Source organism: Odontomachus brunneus, unplaced genomic scaffold (assembly GCF_010583005.1).
Source record: "Odontomachus brunneus isolate Ranch 3 - 2012 unplaced genomic scaffold, Obru_v1 Obru_scaffold_110, whole genome shotgun sequence".
In the NCBI taxonomy this organism is placed as follows: domain Eukaryota; kingdom Metazoa; phylum Arthropoda; class Insecta; order Hymenoptera; family Formicidae; genus Odontomachus; species Odontomachus brunneus.
The window spans coordinates 644,991-662,629 of NW_022639560.1; the positions used below are offsets into that span (position 1 = coordinate 644,991).

Consider the following 17,639-nt stretch of genomic DNA (forward strand, 5'->3'; position numbering starts at 1 on the left):
CACATACACACACACACACACGAAAATTTTCCTACGTTCGCATTCCTCTCGGAAGGTATAGTAAAAACCTCCAAGAGTATAGGATAAGGAAATATTTAGGATAAAGTGAATATAGAAAGAATAATAGGAGAAAAGAATAAGGAAAGATTATAAAGGAAATTGGTCAAAGGATCCTTCTTGGCTATGTAAAAGCTGAAGTAATAAAGTTTTTTTTTTATTTTGTTTTATATATTACACTTTCAGAATTTAGTTTCGATGCCAAAAAAGGTACGAGAAGTTTGCAGAAAAGTTTATGATCAAATGCCGTTAAGTTTTCTAACAAGTATGATAAAGTAGAGCGAAAAATTTGTTCATATTTTTCGAGATGGCACGTTATTTTTATCGCACTTTTCACAAATCGGAATATTCGGAGTGTGTGTGTGTGTGTGTGTGTGTGTGTATACTTCAAATATTCCGATGTTGTGAAAAGTGCGATAAAAGTATGATGCCATCTCGAAAAATATGAACAAATTTTTCGCTCTACTTTATTATACTTGTCGGAAAACTTAGCGGCATTTAATCATAAACTTTTCTGCAAATTTCTCATATCTTTTTTAGTATCGAAACTAAATTCTGAAAGTATAATAAAACAAAATAAAAAAAAAAAAACTTTATTACTTCAGCTTTTATATAGCCAAGAAGGGTCCTTTGACCAATTTCCTTTATAATCTTTCCTTATTCTTTTCTCCTATTATTCTTTCTATATTCACTTTATCCTAAATATTTCCTTATCCTATACTCTCGGAGGTTTTTGCTATATCTTTCGAGAGGAGTGCGAACGTAGGAAAATTTTCGGTTCTATCGGGTATCAAGAACCCGGGATCTTTAGTTTCATAGACTAATGCACAATCTGCTGTGCTACATTCGCACTTGAAAGTAGTAGTGATCTTTGAAATTTTTCTGATTAGAGCATCCATAGTTTCGGTATATACAACCTGCAAAATGTTTGTATTAAACAAATATTGCATTGACATTTCAAAATTTAAATTTAAACATATTTTTTTCGTTTTCGTTACATATTGAGCAATGCTCCAATTTATTTTTGTGTATAAAAGCATGTATGTTTGTGCATGTATTTTTGTTGTATAAAAGCGTTTGTAATTCTCTGCATGCAACAAGACTTTGCAGAAAAAAGTCAATGTTATGTCGATAAAGGTTTCATATCCGGCATCTCCTTAAAAGATGGCTAAAAAACAAAAGAAAATCAAGCATTGAGGATATTATGCATAATTTTATTATTAAAATTAATAAAACTAATAGAATAATATAATCATGCAGTGACTATACATAGTGTAGTGAATGAAAGTATGTTATTTGATTAATCCTTTAAGGCGCACAATTCATGGAACATTCTAGTAATTTTTTTTTAAATGAAATGTTGTCAAAAACACTCTAAATAACACATTTATAAGGTTTCAACTGCCCAATCCTAAGTGGTCCCTATTGGTACCAGTGATACTTAAAGGATTAAACAAGCTCAATAGAAATATGCTTGGAAACATGCAAAAAAAACTTATGTATGCGTGTTTGTGTGTGTATGATTTCGCTGTTTTTTTCAGATTGCATACGTTTTGTAGCTTACTTTTTTTTGTCAAAATATCAAAAGTGTTATGTATTATAATAAATCATGTTACAACGTATACTGCAGGTTTTCTTACGCATTCCTCCGTCTGGATAAACCGTTGCAGTTGCCTTCGCATGTAGACGCAGCCCAAAAATCTCTCCAGCGGACACATGTCTGGGCCTGGTAGGCCAGAGGGATGAGGTGAAGCAGTACAAAGTACATCCAGCGCCTCGTGCGTGATAAGCGTCGGTACAGCGCCCGCCCAAGACCGTGGCGGTAATACTCTGGATATGTGACTACCGGTCTTGTGATCCGCAGCTTGCGGGCTGTGTAACGCCGCATGGCTCGGGCTCTGTCCGGGTCTCGCGGGAGAAGGCCTCGGTACGCTCGGTGATCCAGGCCAATTGGAAGCAGCTGGCGAAGCCATGCTTTGAGAGGACGGAAAAGGACTGCCGTCGATATGACCTGATAATCGGTATTTTGATATTTTGATAATTGAATTTTCACGATAACATGAAAATTATGGTGTTGTCCTCACCTGTTTGCATGAAAGAGCTAGCAGGCGAATGCCCTACTTGAACGTTACTGCAAGGCCCTGGTGATGACGTTGGCATGAGACCAGCGGGACTAGGGACGTGCATCGGATTCAAAGGACTATTGGCGACGAGACCTGATCCAGGAGATGGATGCGGTAGCATGTTAGGAGTATTCGGCGGTAGTGACGGTGGTGATGCTAAGTTGAACGAAGTTGCGGGACTACTTCCGAAACTTTGATGCTGACTGGCCTAAAATAATAAGAGAAGTTAGTAACGAATAATCGACGTATCATTACGTTTGATCTTAGCTGAACATTTCACCTGGGATATATTTGCGGTATGAGGACTGGCCGGTGTGTGAGGATTACTACCGGAAGGCGGTGTGAGTGGCGGATGAAACCTCAAGCCTTCGCGTTGTTGCGCGGGTGACTGCGGTCCGCCTCTGTGGTGACCGAGAAAGCCCACGTTACCTCCTGCACCATCACTGTCCATAGTGACGGGCGACGGTGGATTGTCATCTTCCGATTGAGATCTCCGCCTGAACACTGCACTTTCATCGACATACTTGGACAAAAAGCCCTATAATGCAAATATCGAAATATGATTAACGAGTTTGTATTCATATTCAGAATATTCTAAAATATAAAAAAATATATATACTCTGTACAAATATTACATATAACATTATTTTTTGATACTATATAGTACTATATATGTGTATTAATATATATTATTACCTTTAGACCTTGCGTGGGTGTAAACTCCTCGACAACGTTACTGCGATCAAAACGGCTGTAAGCTCCATCGCGTAAGCTTACTAAACCTCCGCCTCGCAAACGTAACTCCAAACAATACATTCCTTGGTACGCTATTCTTACTAAAGTCACACTCTGTGGCATTATAGTGAAAGTTTGTACTGGCACTTGTGGTCTCTGGAAAAAAATACGTTACGAAGATGATGGCGTAATCTGATTTTAAGAAGGGCGTACGTATACAAGTATGTATAAATGTACATGTCCTTACAGTGTTATGCACGCATAATTGAGGAATTGTTGACAATTTACTAATCGACGTAAGTGGTTGGAGCGTCTCATGAAATATATGAATAAGTTGTGCCAAATTCATGTGCCTGTTTAAATGGGCCTCTAATTGCTCCTTCATTAAAGAATGCGCGTTAGATATTGTATTTGTTGGACCTATAAGTTACATGGGTTATAAGCGAGCTCTCCATCATTACGCGCCTCTATTGACCGAAAACTCTGGATTAATTTTTTTTAATCCAGAGTTAACGTGAAAACTCACTCTTTCCAAATATAAGCTTAAAGGCTTTTTCGGCTATACTCCATTGCACAGTCACAGCCGCACCATGATTTGGGCCGTACGCGAGAACCAATTTGCTATAATTATATGATTTAATACTAACCATGTTACGTAAATTGTACTTCTCTGGAATAAAAAACAAAATCATTGAATGAGACAACGAAATTAAGATACGTGGCGTCACATATTTTCCGCATGATCCTTAACTTACCCATCTTAAAATATTCAGCTAAATCATGAACAATTGTATACAAATGCACGATTTGTGCCCAATCATTTAATAAGGCATCGACAGTACGAGAGACGGTATCGGCTGCTCCCATTTCGTATTGAAAATAGATTGGTCTTCGCAAGCCTGTAAAGTCCGCGCACCCAATGATTAGCGTATCGTAACGAGAGAAAGATATGTGATACAATATTTTACATAGAATCAGTACCGCTACCTTGTTCCTTGGGATGACTACTGGAAAGGGGACTACCGTAAAATACGAATTCTGCAGTCCAAGTTTTCGCCATGCCTTTGCCTTGAACTCGGATCGAAACACTGAGAAGCCTTTTCAGAAGAGCATACCAAGCGCTGCTCGTAGCGATACTCGGCGATGGGGCAGGTAATTGAACAAGTCTGAGTACTAATGCCGTGGCATTCGCCTCAATCTGCAGACCTTGATGAGCTATCTCCCGCTTACTTAGCTGCACATGATTAATGTCGGATGAAAGCGGATCATACAAGAGGACTTGATTACCGTACCACTTGAGAAATCTACGAGAGATCGAGATCTCACCTCTTGAGCCAATGTTACGAACGGTATTCGCTCGTCACATAGAGCGACAACATGCGCCAATTCCGGAATGAAATAAGCCGGATGCTTTGGTCTCCTGCCCTGCGAGGTCCCCGCCGCGTCTGTCCTGCCCCCGACCCCAGTGCTTCTACGTTTGTTGCTCGTCGTCTCCACCACTTCTGTAATGCACCCCCCATCTTGATCATTATTCCCTAAAAAATCCACCCATTAATCCCCCTAAAAGGTAGCAAAACAGTATGCCAATACCACACCGAATGTTGCCAGATGTTAATTATTAATCTCTCTCTGTTTACACACTCGATACTATAACATACTTGTAACCAGCAATCAGATTTTAGTAGGTATTAATATAAAAATTAGTATTAACATTTCTGTGGCACAAGCTAGATTATATGTATGTATGATAACAACATAACAATAACACTGTACACAATCTCTACCAACATTAAGACGACACCATGGTTAGTATGAGAGCGGCTGATTGGCATTTGTTTATACAATGTAGACAAATATTATCATTAACAAAAATTAAAAAATTGTTGAAAATTGTTAGTAAAGAAACGTCGCAAGTCCAAGAAATTATTTGTAAATTGCATCACAACCAAAACATGTTACAGCATATACTTGGTATATTTACCTACCTGCATGCATATTCATGCTAATATAATAATATATAATAAGGAATGAATTAAACTTTATAAATACATGCATATACATAAAAATTAATAATTTGACTTGATATTGTATATATAATGTAATATTGCCAGCTATTGATATAGTTGTTGATTCAAATATACATAAGTTTTTTAAGTAAAAAAAGTTTATACAATGAGATAGAAAAAAGAAAAACGAAAAATAAATTATATAAAAAGACTATATTATTAGACATTATATATTGTACAGTTTTCACTTGTACGTATATAATTTTACATATAAATGCGCATGTACATATATCTTTTATACTTATCTATGTGATAAAATATTATATATAGAAAACGTGTGTGCATGTACTTACCGCTATCGACACTTGTAAATGGACCATGAGTAATGACGAAAGTATCGAACTCAATGAGGCTTTGGACCTTTAAATACATTTTTGGTATTTCAGTTTCTATATTATCATCATGTAGATCATCTTCGACAGTACTATGTTTCACCACAGCGAGATAGAAGGTGCACTCTATCTCACACGGCGAACTTTCTTTCTCTTTGAATGCGACGATCTAGAATGAAGCATACTTATAATGTACGTTACATTATGGACTATGGCCCAGTTCCATAACCTCCAGTAAACTGGCTGGTTATTCCATTGGACTTGATCAATTGCATTTGATATTAAGCAGAGTTAATCAGAATTAACCAATCACTATTGGGACTTAACCGATAGTTAAAATTAAACGGATATTGTGGAACTTGGCCTATATCCTGTAAACGATTTACAATTACGCGTATATACACACATACCAGTATAACTGTAGGATGCCTGTGCAATTGCACGAACATCCGATGTCTACTAATTTTGGACATAGGGTGATCTGGATGATACAAAATGGGCAAACGTTCGTGGGCAGTAGCCGGTAAATGCTGCAATGTCTTCTCGCAACGTCTCTGTGTTATCCAAAATCTGTCGCAAAAGGATTCATCAATTGAGAATTCGCTTTGAGAATATGAGAGTATAAATCCACAAAGGTTATTGCGGTTAGATTCATACCTTAATTCAGATATAAGTGTCGGTAGACGCGAATGATCTCCATTGAGAGCCGTTGTTAGCTCTGGTACAAGAGGTGCGTCGTACTGAGGAACATGACACTGAAGCATACCGGTATGAGTATCGACTGTAACTAACAGAAGCTCGGCACGCAAGCACGGTTGTAATATAGGTACTGACAAAATCGCTGGAGATCCCGCCAAGGTACCTGAACAATCATTCAAACGATATCATGCTTGTTTTACCTCAAATGTGTGAGGAAAAGTAAAAAGATATTCTTTGCCTACATTCAACGTCTTTCAGCATCGTCTGCAACTCTTGTTTTAATTCGGTCAAACGACTACGTGTTCGAATGTAAATTGTATGAACGAGTAAACACTCCATCGACAATTGGTCCGACCTGATGGCTCTGTGTGCTATTTCACTTTCCTGCAACATAATTCCGTTCTTAATGTACAATGTTAATGTTATTATATTCGAAAGAGACTAAATGTATGTTACTTTACCTTACTGCCCAACGACGGAATATGTACAACTGCAAGAGGCCTTGCGGGATCATGTTGGTCTACTTGTACAGTTAATTTGTATCCGAGTTCTGACCGTGGATCCTTACTAGTTAACTCTCTGGAAGAATCCCGGACATGAATATAAAGATTTTAAAAGTGTCATACGACTTTTGTTAGATTAATTTTTTTAAACACGATACATATGTTATCATTGACATTACCTCCAATAAGATATGGAGAGGCATTTACCAGCTGTATAATCATCTACATGTATATGATCGTCCAATCTATCCCGAATTAACCTTAACGTTTGAGAATACAAAACTTCCAATTGCAGTGACTGACAGAAGAAATGTAATATATGATATACTTCTGATAACGGGTTAGTGCTCTCAGCTAATCGCGATTGAACAACCTGTCACACAGAAGGAAATTTCGTTTGTTAAATACAACTTGTATCTTGTTAACATTGTCATACCATGTATTAATAGTACCTGATGTACGTATCGAGTTTGCAATGGATGTACCAATGCCTTTCCATCACCGGTTTCTCTGTCTGAAACCAGAATTTCTAATTCTAGCAGCCTCCATGGGACTGCAGGCCCATCGCCCATAACAGTAAGAGACACCGAAAACTCTTGCTCAACGAGAAAAGTTACTCTTCCTGCTTCGATCTACATATTAAAAATAAGTGTGAAAGAAATACCAAGTAATTGCATAGTATAATTTAATAGACTTGAGTTGATTTTATTTACCTTTAAATTACGCATCTGCGGTAACAAATTTCCAGTGACCAGTCTATGTTGAATAACCTGATTCAATCTTTGCAATGTGGTTCTCTTTTCTGCAAGAGTGATTGGATCTGGCGGCACTATCCTTTCCTGCTCACATATATAAATATATTTTCTCAAATGTTATGTATACATGTATTTTTTTTCGTAAATATACTTACCCGAATGCAGGCTGGTAATCTACCATATGTCCCAGTAGTAAGTACTTCCACAGCTGCAGGAATATGAAAATTTGGTAACCTGGCATGCACTAAAGTTTCACGAGCCATCCTTGCCAACATATCCGCAGTATCGACAAAAAGTAATGACTGCTTATCCAGAAACGCCATAATATGCTAAAATAAAGAAAAATAAATGGTCAAATTGCAGAATTTAGCTATGTATATGATTATGAGTTATACAGAAATTTGTCTTACCGCAGATTTATCTACTTTAGATGCACTGTTTGCCCATTTTACCAATGCCAATAAACGGACATATAACTGCCTCGTTCGAGCAGAAAAATTATAAATCTCAATTTTGCGTTCCATATCAGTTTTACGTGGTAATCTAAATAAGTCAAGGCAGAAGTAAAAAACAGATGACATTGTAAGATATTGACATAGTTGAGATAGTGATATAGTTGAGCATTTTTACAGCTATATTTTGTACTTACAATTCAGCAAGGACAGTGAGCTCATGATATGTTCGTTGTACAATAAAATCTATGAGCATGCCTAAGGAGATGGACCCTCCACGATTACCTTCCTGTGGTATATTGTTTGTAACAGGAGTTTGATGACCCTCTAAAGGTACAGGTGCCATTTTGATATCTTGTTTTAATATGTTAATATTTAATCCTAATGTTTCTATACCTGTAATCACACATGTCATATCATATAGACTATTCTATAACGAAATTGCCAAACTTCGCCAATATATTCAGAAAGTTATTTCAACCAATAAAATTATATAAACTATTGGTCAATCTCGAAGAGGAAGCCAAATTGATATACAATTTATATAACCTAGGTTAGGTTAGAATAACTTCTCAAGTATGTGCTGACAAAATTGACATTTTACTATGCAATATCCCGTATATAATTTAACACTTATCTCATAAAAAATAATATAATTATAAAGATTATTACAAGAAAAAATAACAAGGGTAATAATTCTTAATAATGATGCATATGTAAATATACATATGTAAAGGACGCTACAGAGGAAGTATGTAAATTTATATAAATAATTTTACTTACTTTGATTTGTAAGTATATATTGTCCAATTAAAGGTCCACAGTTAAGTTTACATTTTACTTTTGCTCAACAACTTCATCAGAACCAGAAGGTGAATAGCTGATATCAAAAAACATTCTTTTGACGCCGTCAAATCCCGCAATATCTGCACAACATCTAGCATAGAGAAAATTGGATAGAGTGAAAATCCAGGCACGCAGATTGCACTGCTATCTAGTGACTCTGACGACCAATTACATATTCGCTTTATTTCGCAATCGATCGATAATCTACATGGATGAAAAAACATATTTCTCACAAGAGTTTTTTTGTAATATGTCTGTAATTGACATTGAAACGAATAAAATTCTAATTTTTCCCATAAGTTCTATTCCCCAAGCAAGTTAATTTCAGACGCAAACTAGATACTGATCTGGTATTGATGGTAAAGTCAATGTTCTACAAATATCCCTCTATGTATGTTACTCCCTCTAGAGTGATAATGATAAAACTTCACTTAAGATCGAAAGTCGATGACTATACTTCGTCGATAACTTGATAATTATATATCGATTATCGTCGATTAGAGTCTGCTTACATAAATCGGAAAAGAAACTAAACATTTAGTTATAATTGAATAAATTAAATTAAATTATTAGTCAAAACTAAATTAAACATTTGGTACTAAGCTCACAATTGGAATTTTTATTCAATTTAGATCTAAAGAATGTTTTCTCGTATATATATTTTTATAGATTTTAAATAAAGATATATATATTTTTTAGATGCTGTGCGCTATATACACGTTTTGCATATATCATAAGAATTTTGGTAAACTAATTATAAAGTAGCAATTAAGATTATGATGTGAGAATACTTGGCAAAGGATGATAGAAGAGTCGCAACGTTTGAAAACATTTGCTTTATTGTATATTCCTTTCGTCCGCATAGTAGGTACATATCAGCGTCTAAAATGCTCTTTCTTGTAATTCAGTGAATTTCATTCTTGCGCTAACTTTTATACTCGTATCTCCTACTTCTTTTTCACCGTAATCTTATACGCTCTTACACTCGCTCTTCCTCTTTCACTCATAGATAAATAAATTATAGGCTATATAATATGTACAAGATCTTAATAGTTCTCTCTTTCCTTACCTTAATAGTCATTTGTCGCTTAATAGACGTATCTTGTAAAGACTCTAGAAATATTGAGCTTGGTCTGGTCAGTATACGTAATATATTCTCATTAAGTTTTGTCGCTTCAAATTTATATATTTATCTCTCTGTTTATCTCTCTCTTTCTCTCTTTGCTTCTTTTCTAAAATTATTTATTCGTCCACGCTTCATACAACCGACTAATATCTCCGTTCATTCGTGGTGCAGCTTTTTAAGAATATGATTCAATGAATATTCGGGTAGTGAGGGGAGGGGGACACTCGAAGAGCAAATTAAGGCTCCTGATTCGCCATTGTACTTTCTTACGACGCAAAGTAACAAGAAGTTGTACGAATTTGTTCCTTGCATTATATATCGAGTCAAATTAGTTTTCTCGCATATCTCACTCGTACCCGACAGAATAAATTATTGAAACGTATCGAAGCACTTTCACATTTTGATTGTTCCTCATTGCTATAAATACAATTTAGCCTACATTTGTCTCTTCTATTTCTAATGAGACCGAATTAAAATCCAAAATAAGCTTACAATTAAAGAGAAGTTAAAATCACATTGAATTAACATCCTAGCGGCGAAGTTAATTAATTTAAGGGAGGCAAAATAGAAGAGGGACATTTTCTCGATACATCTCAGAAGCAGAAGTTTCTCCGAATGCAAGTGATGGCGCGCGAGAAATATTAATTTATCTCTGTATACACTGCAAAATTTTGTCATGTATCGCTTCTCACAATTCAACGCGACTTTAACGCCAGGAGTTTCTAGACGTGTTCGAAATTAATACAAATTAGCCATCGAGCGAAATTATCGAATGTATTCTCATCTTTTCCGAATATATTCTTTCTTGTTTTATTTACGCAATTGAGAACTAGACTGTGTGTTCATATAACAGCAGCGGGCGTGTAGCAATCGGTGTAAAAAAAATCGCAAAGAATTTGACATTAATTAAAATAATACTGGAACGAATATAAGATATATATATGTATATATACAAAATGTCCCAGAAAAACTTTCAAAGCTCTTGTGAAATCATAGAAAGAATTAAGGTGAACATAATAGTCCTATATTATTTTGCGATATTCGCAATATTCCTTAATTAATTAACATTTTATTTCATTAATACCTCGATAATTATCACAAAACGGTATGGCACTTTTTTGTTCATCTCAATCCGTCCTGTCTCCACGAGAGCTTCGAAAATTGTTCTGGGACACCCTGTATATGTATATATATATATATATATATATATATATATATATGTATGTATACCAGTAGCATGATTGTATTCTCGAAGAAATTTAGTCTTGATTTTACATTTGAGAGAAGATATCTTGTACACACACGTTGCCAACAAAACGGTCGAGGTACTTCCGGTAAGTCGACAGCATAGAATGCAATGGTGTTTGGATATTATCGTTGACATTGTAGCTCAGGTTTCAATTTCCGTCCCAGAAAGTTTTCAATTGGTAATTAAGGAACTCCCTCTAGATTGCAACCTTGCTGTTGGTACGCGTCTATTCTGAGGTATCTTGTACGTTCAATTAGGATGTTTATATATAAATTCTGCATACTTCAAGTATAATATTTCCTCAGGCACCTGTGAATTATTTACAATTCAACAAATGTGTATTTGCAAGAAACGAAGTTGCGATTCGAGCTGGTCACCATCACGGTATCAGAATACCTATGAATAATACAAAACAAACGAGTGAACGTGTGAATAAAGATAAACAGGGGCGGAGGAGAGTGATCGAAAATGTACAAAATATACAAAAGTACACATCTCTCCGTAATGTCTCTGCGGCAACGTTGCTACGGGATACGAAAACGAGTTACAGAAAAAGGAGCAACAGAAGAAGAGAAACGTATATTTAAACGAAATGACACTCGACGGAAAACAACAATGCGCGACGGTAGTAGTATCAGTAAGTAGTAGTAGTAGTAGTAATAGTATTAGTAATAACAGTAGTAGTAGTAATAATAATAGAAGTCGAAGTAGCAGTAATAGTAGTAGTATAGTGAAAGATTCTCTCTGTAACGCGTTATACTGTAAAAACTCGCGAAATTCCGTTTTTAACGTTGAGATACCGAAAAGGAGTATCCGATATCAACGGCCGCGCGTCCGCTCGCTACCTGGCATACCCTGCGACCAGACTACATCATAGTCTCGCTACGGCTAGTCATACTATCGAAGTCTAACTGCGAATACGATGACGGGCGATGATCGTGTTCGCAAAAAGCTGCACTACCGTGCCCAGCCAGCGGGTTGCACCAACCGTCGGAGCGTATCGTGTTCGTGAGGTAACACAGTATTTCTAGAATCTCGTTAATGCGCTAGGAACCCGGGCTACCGGCGTTGTCGCTGCTCCTTCTCCTCGCCTCGAGCTGCTTCGCCAACAGGGCGACTTCCCAATTGTTGTAGCCGTCTTGCCGCACGATCTTGTCGTCGTCCACGTCGTCATCGTCGTCTTCGTTCTCCTCCTCCTCTTCCTCCTCCTCCTCCTCCTCCTCCTCCTCGTCTTCCTCGTCGCCCTCGTCGCTGTCGCCCTTGCGACGTCGGCGAACGTCGAACTCCTCGTCCGACCTGCTGTCGCTGTTCGACTCCAGGTCGATCGCCACGTCCTCCCGCGACGACAGTCGCTGCGGCACTATCGAGTTCGGCAGCTCCTGAAGCTCCAAGGTCTCTCTCTCCGAGTGCTCCTCCCAGGACCTTCTGCTACGCGAGCTCGAGCCCAGCGACGAGGACGAACGGCGGTCGTGCGATCGTGTGGTCAGGACGGTGTCCACCGAGCTGTCCCGCATGAACGGATGGTCCTCGCGATCGTCGTCCAGGTCCTCCTCCAGCGAGGCGTCGTGCTCGGTGCTGTCGCCGCCGGAGTCGTCGCCGTCGCGCGACTCCCGCCGCTCCAGCTCCTGGATCCGCGACTGCAGTTGCGATATTATCTCGTCGCGCTTGCGAACCTCCAGCTCCAGAGACGTGAACTGTCGCTCGAACTTAATCTGCATATTCTCCTGCAATGTCAAGGCGTGATTAATCGGGTACAGTCGCGTACGCCTGTGCGTCGTTTGGTAATGAGAATCCTACGGCGGGGTTATGGTCGGGATAATTGATAGCCTTGACGGGCGTACACCTGGCGTGTGATGTGTACCCGCGTCACGAGTTTCGGGGTACGTGTACGAGCGTTGACGGATTTTAATTCGCCCCGGTCCTAAATCGCGAGATGAGTAATGGTCTCCTCCCTCTCTCTTCCGCTTTATCGATTAATAATGAGCTTCAAATTTGACACCTTATTACAGCCGTTGTTACATATTGACTTCGTGAGAAATTAGTGTGATTGATATTACGTCGTAGTATTCGACGTTTATCGCATATCACTCTTCACCAAAAGTACGACAGTCGCAAGTCGCAGTGTCGTATATTTATTCGCGCACAAAGAATCAGAAACGTCTGGTCATTCCTTCAATCGAGGATATATAATTGTCGACCTTATGCTTATGTGCGTGAGTATTTATTCTGATATTTTAGACTTTCGTAATGTGATAAAACACTTCATTTGGCTTTCGAGCTTGTGTCCTTCAAAGATTTGTTCCCAAAGTTTCGTAAGCGTTCTTCAGGGTTAATTTCTTCAGGAAGTTCACTTCTTCAGAGAGAGGGGCAGACTAAAGTTTCAAGTCGTTTTCCTCTTTGAAGAAGTAACTCCTGATGAATGTTCACGAAACATTGGAAAGAAATTTATGAAGGATAAGACCTCAACTCGGAAGCCAGATCAAATATTTTATCACGAAAATTTAAAATATCAAAATGGATACTTACACATACAAGTACGAGATTGGAAATCATATATTCTCGATTTAGAAGTTCACTTTTTCAGAGAAAAAAGAGACTGAAATCTTTCTTCTCCCTGAAGAAGTAAACTGATGATTTCGAAGACGTTTCTGAAACGTCAGAAATAAATCCACGAAGGACGTGGCAATCCTGAAATCAGTACTATAAGTTTAACAAATCATACATCCCGCGTACAATAGGATTGCTTGTAATCAGAATTTTCAACTATGTGCATATAAAAGGTCCGATAATTCACGGAGAAGCCGCAGTGTACAGACAGATTAGATCAAACTGAACAAAAAATTTCTTTACAATTTTACGAACAACCACGTAAAAATTTAGATCATTAAATTAAGAAGATTCGTGAATGATCATGCGCCATATGGTAGATGAGCTGTGATGGCAACGTTTACCGTTGCATGTTTGTATATTAGGCCAAAGTGAACAAAAATGTCTTGTACCATTTTTCAAATAATTATGTAGATGTTTAGTTATTAATTAAAGAAAATTGATGCATTATTACATATAACTGTACTTTGACTAATAACTCAAAATTTTATGTGGTTGTTCGTATCTACCTGTACACCTTTGTGAGTTACCGAATACTCTGTATAAAGTCTAAGAAATGGCTAGACACTTATGACACTTATACACACTGCGTGCTGCTTTCCCCCCTTGATGATGCAATAATTTCTTGCACCGTCGAAATAAATATTTCGCGGACGCTGTCGGACTGTAGTCGCGCTCGTCGTGCCTCTCTCACCCTTCGACGAGGGCGAGTGGTCCAGTAGTGCATAATAAAGCACTCCTTGGACGAGAGCGCGCAGTGACAGCGTGCGCGCAAACGGTCACAAAGCTGGTCCATTGAAAACGGAGACAAAGGGATGACCGAGGGGGATGATGGGGTGGGTATCTGCGGGGCGCGTGCAGTCGCGTCGCATGGCACTCACCAGGCCCGCCTTAATGACCTCGCTGATTCCAGAGAGCAGATCGCCCAGGCACTCCTCCTCCCTCGGCCGTGACACCATTTGCAGGACGCCGACACTGCCCACAGGACGGAAACTGAGTTTATTGGGCGGCGGCAGTGGCGGCTGATCCTGGAGCTCGGACAGCGGGTAGTTGGGTTGCGGGATGACTTGCTCGGACGGCGGGCTCTGCAGCGTGTACTTGTTGAAGGTTACGCTCTTGGACAGCTTGGAGTGCCGCGCGGCGTAGCCCTCGATCGTCGGCGCTCTCATAAGCCTCTTCAGCTCGGCAGTGGCAGCCTCGCGATCCGGCGTGCTGGTAGCCGAAGTCTCGGAGCTGCCAGTTCTGCTGCTGGCCGACAGCTTCTTCAGGATGCTCTTTAGGTTCCGCCTCTCCAGCGTCTCGTTCTCCGGCGACAGCTGCTCCACCGACGACACCGTCGCGGTTGCTTGCCGATCCTGCGTGAATGCCCCGGGCAATTGAGCGGTCGTTACGCACGAACTTTGCGCGTCTTCTCCTTGGAGATCTCGCGAGTATAAATACGTGAGCTGCTAATGAGACCTTGATCTACTGTTAAGCGCTTTTAAGCTCCTCAGCTGTTCCGTTACGACCGAGCTAGGCGCTTCCGTTGCTGACGCGCGCATGATTAATGGGTAAATGTAGTGGGATTGAGGTCTGTTGCTTGACACTGTGTAATTCATTGTCTCTATATTAGTGCAAATTATTTAGGACTAGGAAGTAACGTATCACGCCATTATAAGTTATCCGTTTCAGCAATGACTTGATAATTTGTTTTTTGCACTAATAATAGTAAAGACATTTGAAGATAACACAATTATATATTTAGGATAACAAATGTAATTGTTACTTTTAGCGTTACTTTCCACATTTAAAATATGTGAAGTGAACAGAAGTAAATTTCTTCTGAAGAAAGATCTTTGAACCTCGATACGAAATTAACAGAAATTGCAACGATTTGTTATTTCTGGAGTAAATAACGAGTTACTTTTTTAGAATTTATGTTATATTTTGTGACATACATACAATAAATAAAAAGCTTTTTGACCAACAGGAATCACGCAGAAAGAAGCAAAAAGGCTCCACGCACGTTAAGACTGAGGAAATGTCTCGGCACGTGCAATACTTCGTCGACATTATCTTTTCTAACGTTATTAATAAATAAATAATTAATTAATCCCAACCGTCAAGCTGCGTGGCTCTTAGTAGACAAAAAATTTCTTATTGATTGTCAATCCTTTTTTAATGAGTGACGAGTAACACAATATCGAGTTATTTTCTCAAAGTAACTTTCCCAACTGTGATGTTACCGCTACGAGAACTTCGCAGATAATCTCGAATAATATTTGATTCCGATCTGTGACGATGCTATATCGTCGCGTAATAGAAGGATATTCACGAGTGTGCGCGTGATCCGCTTACTTGATTGAGCTTGGCCAGTTTCCTGGCATACTCGATGGCGCAGGCTTCCGAATGGCTCCTTGTGAGGTTGCCGTCGAACTCCGGCTCAGCGTTCTCGCCGCAGTCGAGGGACGAGCTCCTCACCGCCTTCTCCAGCTCGGCCAACTTCTGCCTCTCGTTGAGGATCTTGAGCTTCTTGACGAACGGCAGGCCGCAGTACTCCGGCGACAGGTCGTCCACGGAGGCGTACATCTTGGTCTGCTGCAGCTTCTTGGTCGGCGGGCTCTTCTGCGGTGAGTTGTCCTTGGTCAACGACGCATTCTTCAGCATGGCCCAAGGCTTCTTGGCGTTCACCACGGGCGCTCGCGTCTCAACCTCCGAGGTGATGGTCGCGATGGCCTGACTACCCGACGAGGACTGCTCCTCTTCCATCTGCGAGGTCTCCTCGGGGATGGTGTTCTTAGGCAGCAAGGGTTCCTTAGTGGGCACCTCCTTCTCCACTTGGGCCTCTTGCTCATTCTTCGCCTTCAGCAGGAGTATCCTCTGTAGGAACGGTAGATTCGGGTTTGTGGGGTTCAAGGCCTCCGTGGGTGGCGGCGGGTGTGGCTCTGCCGCATGGCTCAACGTGTCCATCAGGTTGCGTCGCTCCTCTCTTTCCTCCTTCTCCTTCAGCAGCCTGAGCCTGGACAGCAAGGGCAGGCCGGCGCCCAACGGCGACACCGGTGGCTCTTGGCTGTTCGGTAGGCACAGATCTTGGCCGTCGTCGATCTTCTGCTGCCTCTTCAGCGCCGGCATTTTCGGCGCCAACGGTTGAAGTTCCAGGCTCTCCTCGGGTCTGGTGTTGCGCCGGCTCTTCCTCAGCACGTTCTTCAGGCCCTTCACGTCGCTCTTCAGCTTGTCGACGATCCGCTTGCCGGTGCTGTTGTCGGAGGAGTCGTGGCCAGGAGACGTCGGCCGACGTGACGCCCGCGCCACCCTCTGCGCTTCCATCAGCCGCTTCCGGCCGAGGTTCTGCAGGATCTCCTGCGCCTCTGGGTAGTCCTTCATCGCGGCCAGCACGTCTTCCCGAGAGAGACTGAACAGCTCGGAGTAACCCACCGAGCGAACGTCAGCTGTGCGTCTGAAAGTTATTTTTCTGCTTTTTTGTTTTTTTTTCAAGATATTCGCCACTATGTGTGAGCTATCACGTAGTAGCATCTACGATCGACCATAAAACACAGGACCGACGTCGAGGAACATGCTAACGCCTGTGACTGACGTTGCATATCGTCGCTTCGCGACGCGAAAAACCTCATGTAAAAAGAGGCCGATTTGAGTGGAAAATTTCATTAATGCAAATAAGAGGACCAGGGCAAGCTCCTTTGGACTTTGAACGATCACCGACGTCTTGCCTTTAATGTGCGAGACACGTACTCTGAGCGAGACAAAGGCGGATCGATAAAACCAGTTAGCTCGTGGTGTATTATCTGCTAACATCGTTTAATCGCGTTTTGATCAATCTGTGTACGGATATGTCGACAAGTATCGCGCAAGTGTGCGTGATTTTTTTCAATTCGCGAATTATGTAGGCAGAAACGAACGTGTTTCTTTCTTTCTTTCTTTTGTTGCTAGACGACTATTTCACAATACTCAACATGCTGCTCGATACGTTCTAGCGTAAAGAGTGGATCGATTACGGGTTACGTTGTAAGAATATTTAAGGAAAGAAAAAGCAAGAGAGAGAGAGAGAGAGAGAGAGAGAGAGAGAGAGAGAGAGAGAGAGAGAGAGAGAGA

The 17,639-nt window shown here is 40.3% G+C and overlaps 2 protein-coding genes and 1 long non-coding RNA gene across 11 annotated transcripts in view; 1 reads left to right on the forward strand and 2 right to left on the reverse strand.

The window, feature by feature from the left end:
• LOC116849310 (mediator of RNA polymerase II transcription subunit 14) overlaps positions 1–8,683 on the reverse strand; it is an 11,181-nt gene extending 2,498 nt beyond the window's left edge. Inside the window, exons 1-22 of one of the 4 annotated variants that reach the window (XM_032826335.1) lie at positions 8,506–8,683; positions 7,920–8,118; positions 7,681–7,813; positions 7,426–7,599; positions 7,229–7,354; positions 6,968–7,147; positions 6,695–6,888; positions 6,474–6,591; positions 6,255–6,396; positions 5,971–6,175; positions 5,724–5,883; positions 5,275–5,482; positions 4,242–4,450; positions 3,903–4,149; positions 3,671–3,814; positions 3,442–3,585; positions 3,163–3,335; positions 2,877–3,071; positions 2,461–2,718; positions 2,142–2,388; positions 1,698–2,068; positions 1,077–1,225 (exon numbers count right to left, since the gene is read on the reverse strand). In XM_032826335.1, the coding sequence (XP_032682226.1) occupies positions 1,181–1,225; positions 1,698–2,068; positions 2,142–2,388; positions 2,461–2,718; positions 2,877–3,071; positions 3,163–3,335; positions 3,442–3,585; positions 3,671–3,814; positions 3,903–4,149; positions 4,242–4,450; positions 5,275–5,482; positions 5,724–5,883; positions 5,971–6,175; positions 6,255–6,396; positions 6,474–6,591; positions 6,695–6,888; positions 6,968–7,147; positions 7,229–7,354; positions 7,426–7,599; positions 7,681–7,813; positions 7,920–8,068 (3,822 nt within the window). In that variant the 5' untranslated portion in view covers positions 8,069–8,118; positions 8,506–8,683 and the 3' untranslated portion in view covers positions 1,077–1,180. Of the gene's footprint in view, positions 1–1,076; positions 1,226–1,697; positions 2,069–2,141; positions 2,389–2,460; positions 2,719–2,876; positions 3,072–3,162; positions 3,336–3,441; positions 3,586–3,670; positions 3,815–3,902; positions 4,150–4,241; positions 4,451–5,274; positions 5,483–5,723; positions 5,884–5,970; positions 6,176–6,254; positions 6,397–6,473; positions 6,592–6,694; positions 6,889–6,967; positions 7,148–7,228; positions 7,355–7,425; positions 7,600–7,680; positions 7,814–7,919; positions 8,119–8,505 lie in introns of those variants that run through there. The other 3 variants (XM_032826332.1, XM_032826334.1, XM_032826333.1) reach the window with 3 other exon arrangements.
• Positions 1,934–3,624, forward strand: LOC116849312. Its single transcript, XR_004379110.1, has 2 exons — positions 1,934–2,078; positions 2,157–3,624. It is a non-coding gene; the product is annotated as an uncharacterized LOC116849312 (long non-coding RNA).
• Positions 8,684–10,889: 2,206 nt separating the features above from the next.
• Positions 10,890–17,639, reverse strand: part of LOC116849306 — a 233,948-nt gene continuing 227,198 nt past the window's right edge. For all 6 annotated transcript variants that reach the window (XM_032826310.1, XM_032826311.1, XM_032826308.1 and 3 more), the window contains 3 exons: positions 15,888–16,986; positions 14,432–14,905; positions 10,890–12,667 (listed from right to left, as the gene is read on the reverse strand). In XM_032826310.1, the coding sequence (XP_032682201.1) occupies positions 11,990–12,667; positions 14,432–14,905; positions 15,888–16,986 (2,251 nt within the window). In that variant the 3' untranslated portion in view covers positions 10,890–11,989. The remainder of the gene's footprint in view (positions 12,668–14,431; positions 14,906–15,887; positions 16,987–17,639) is intronic.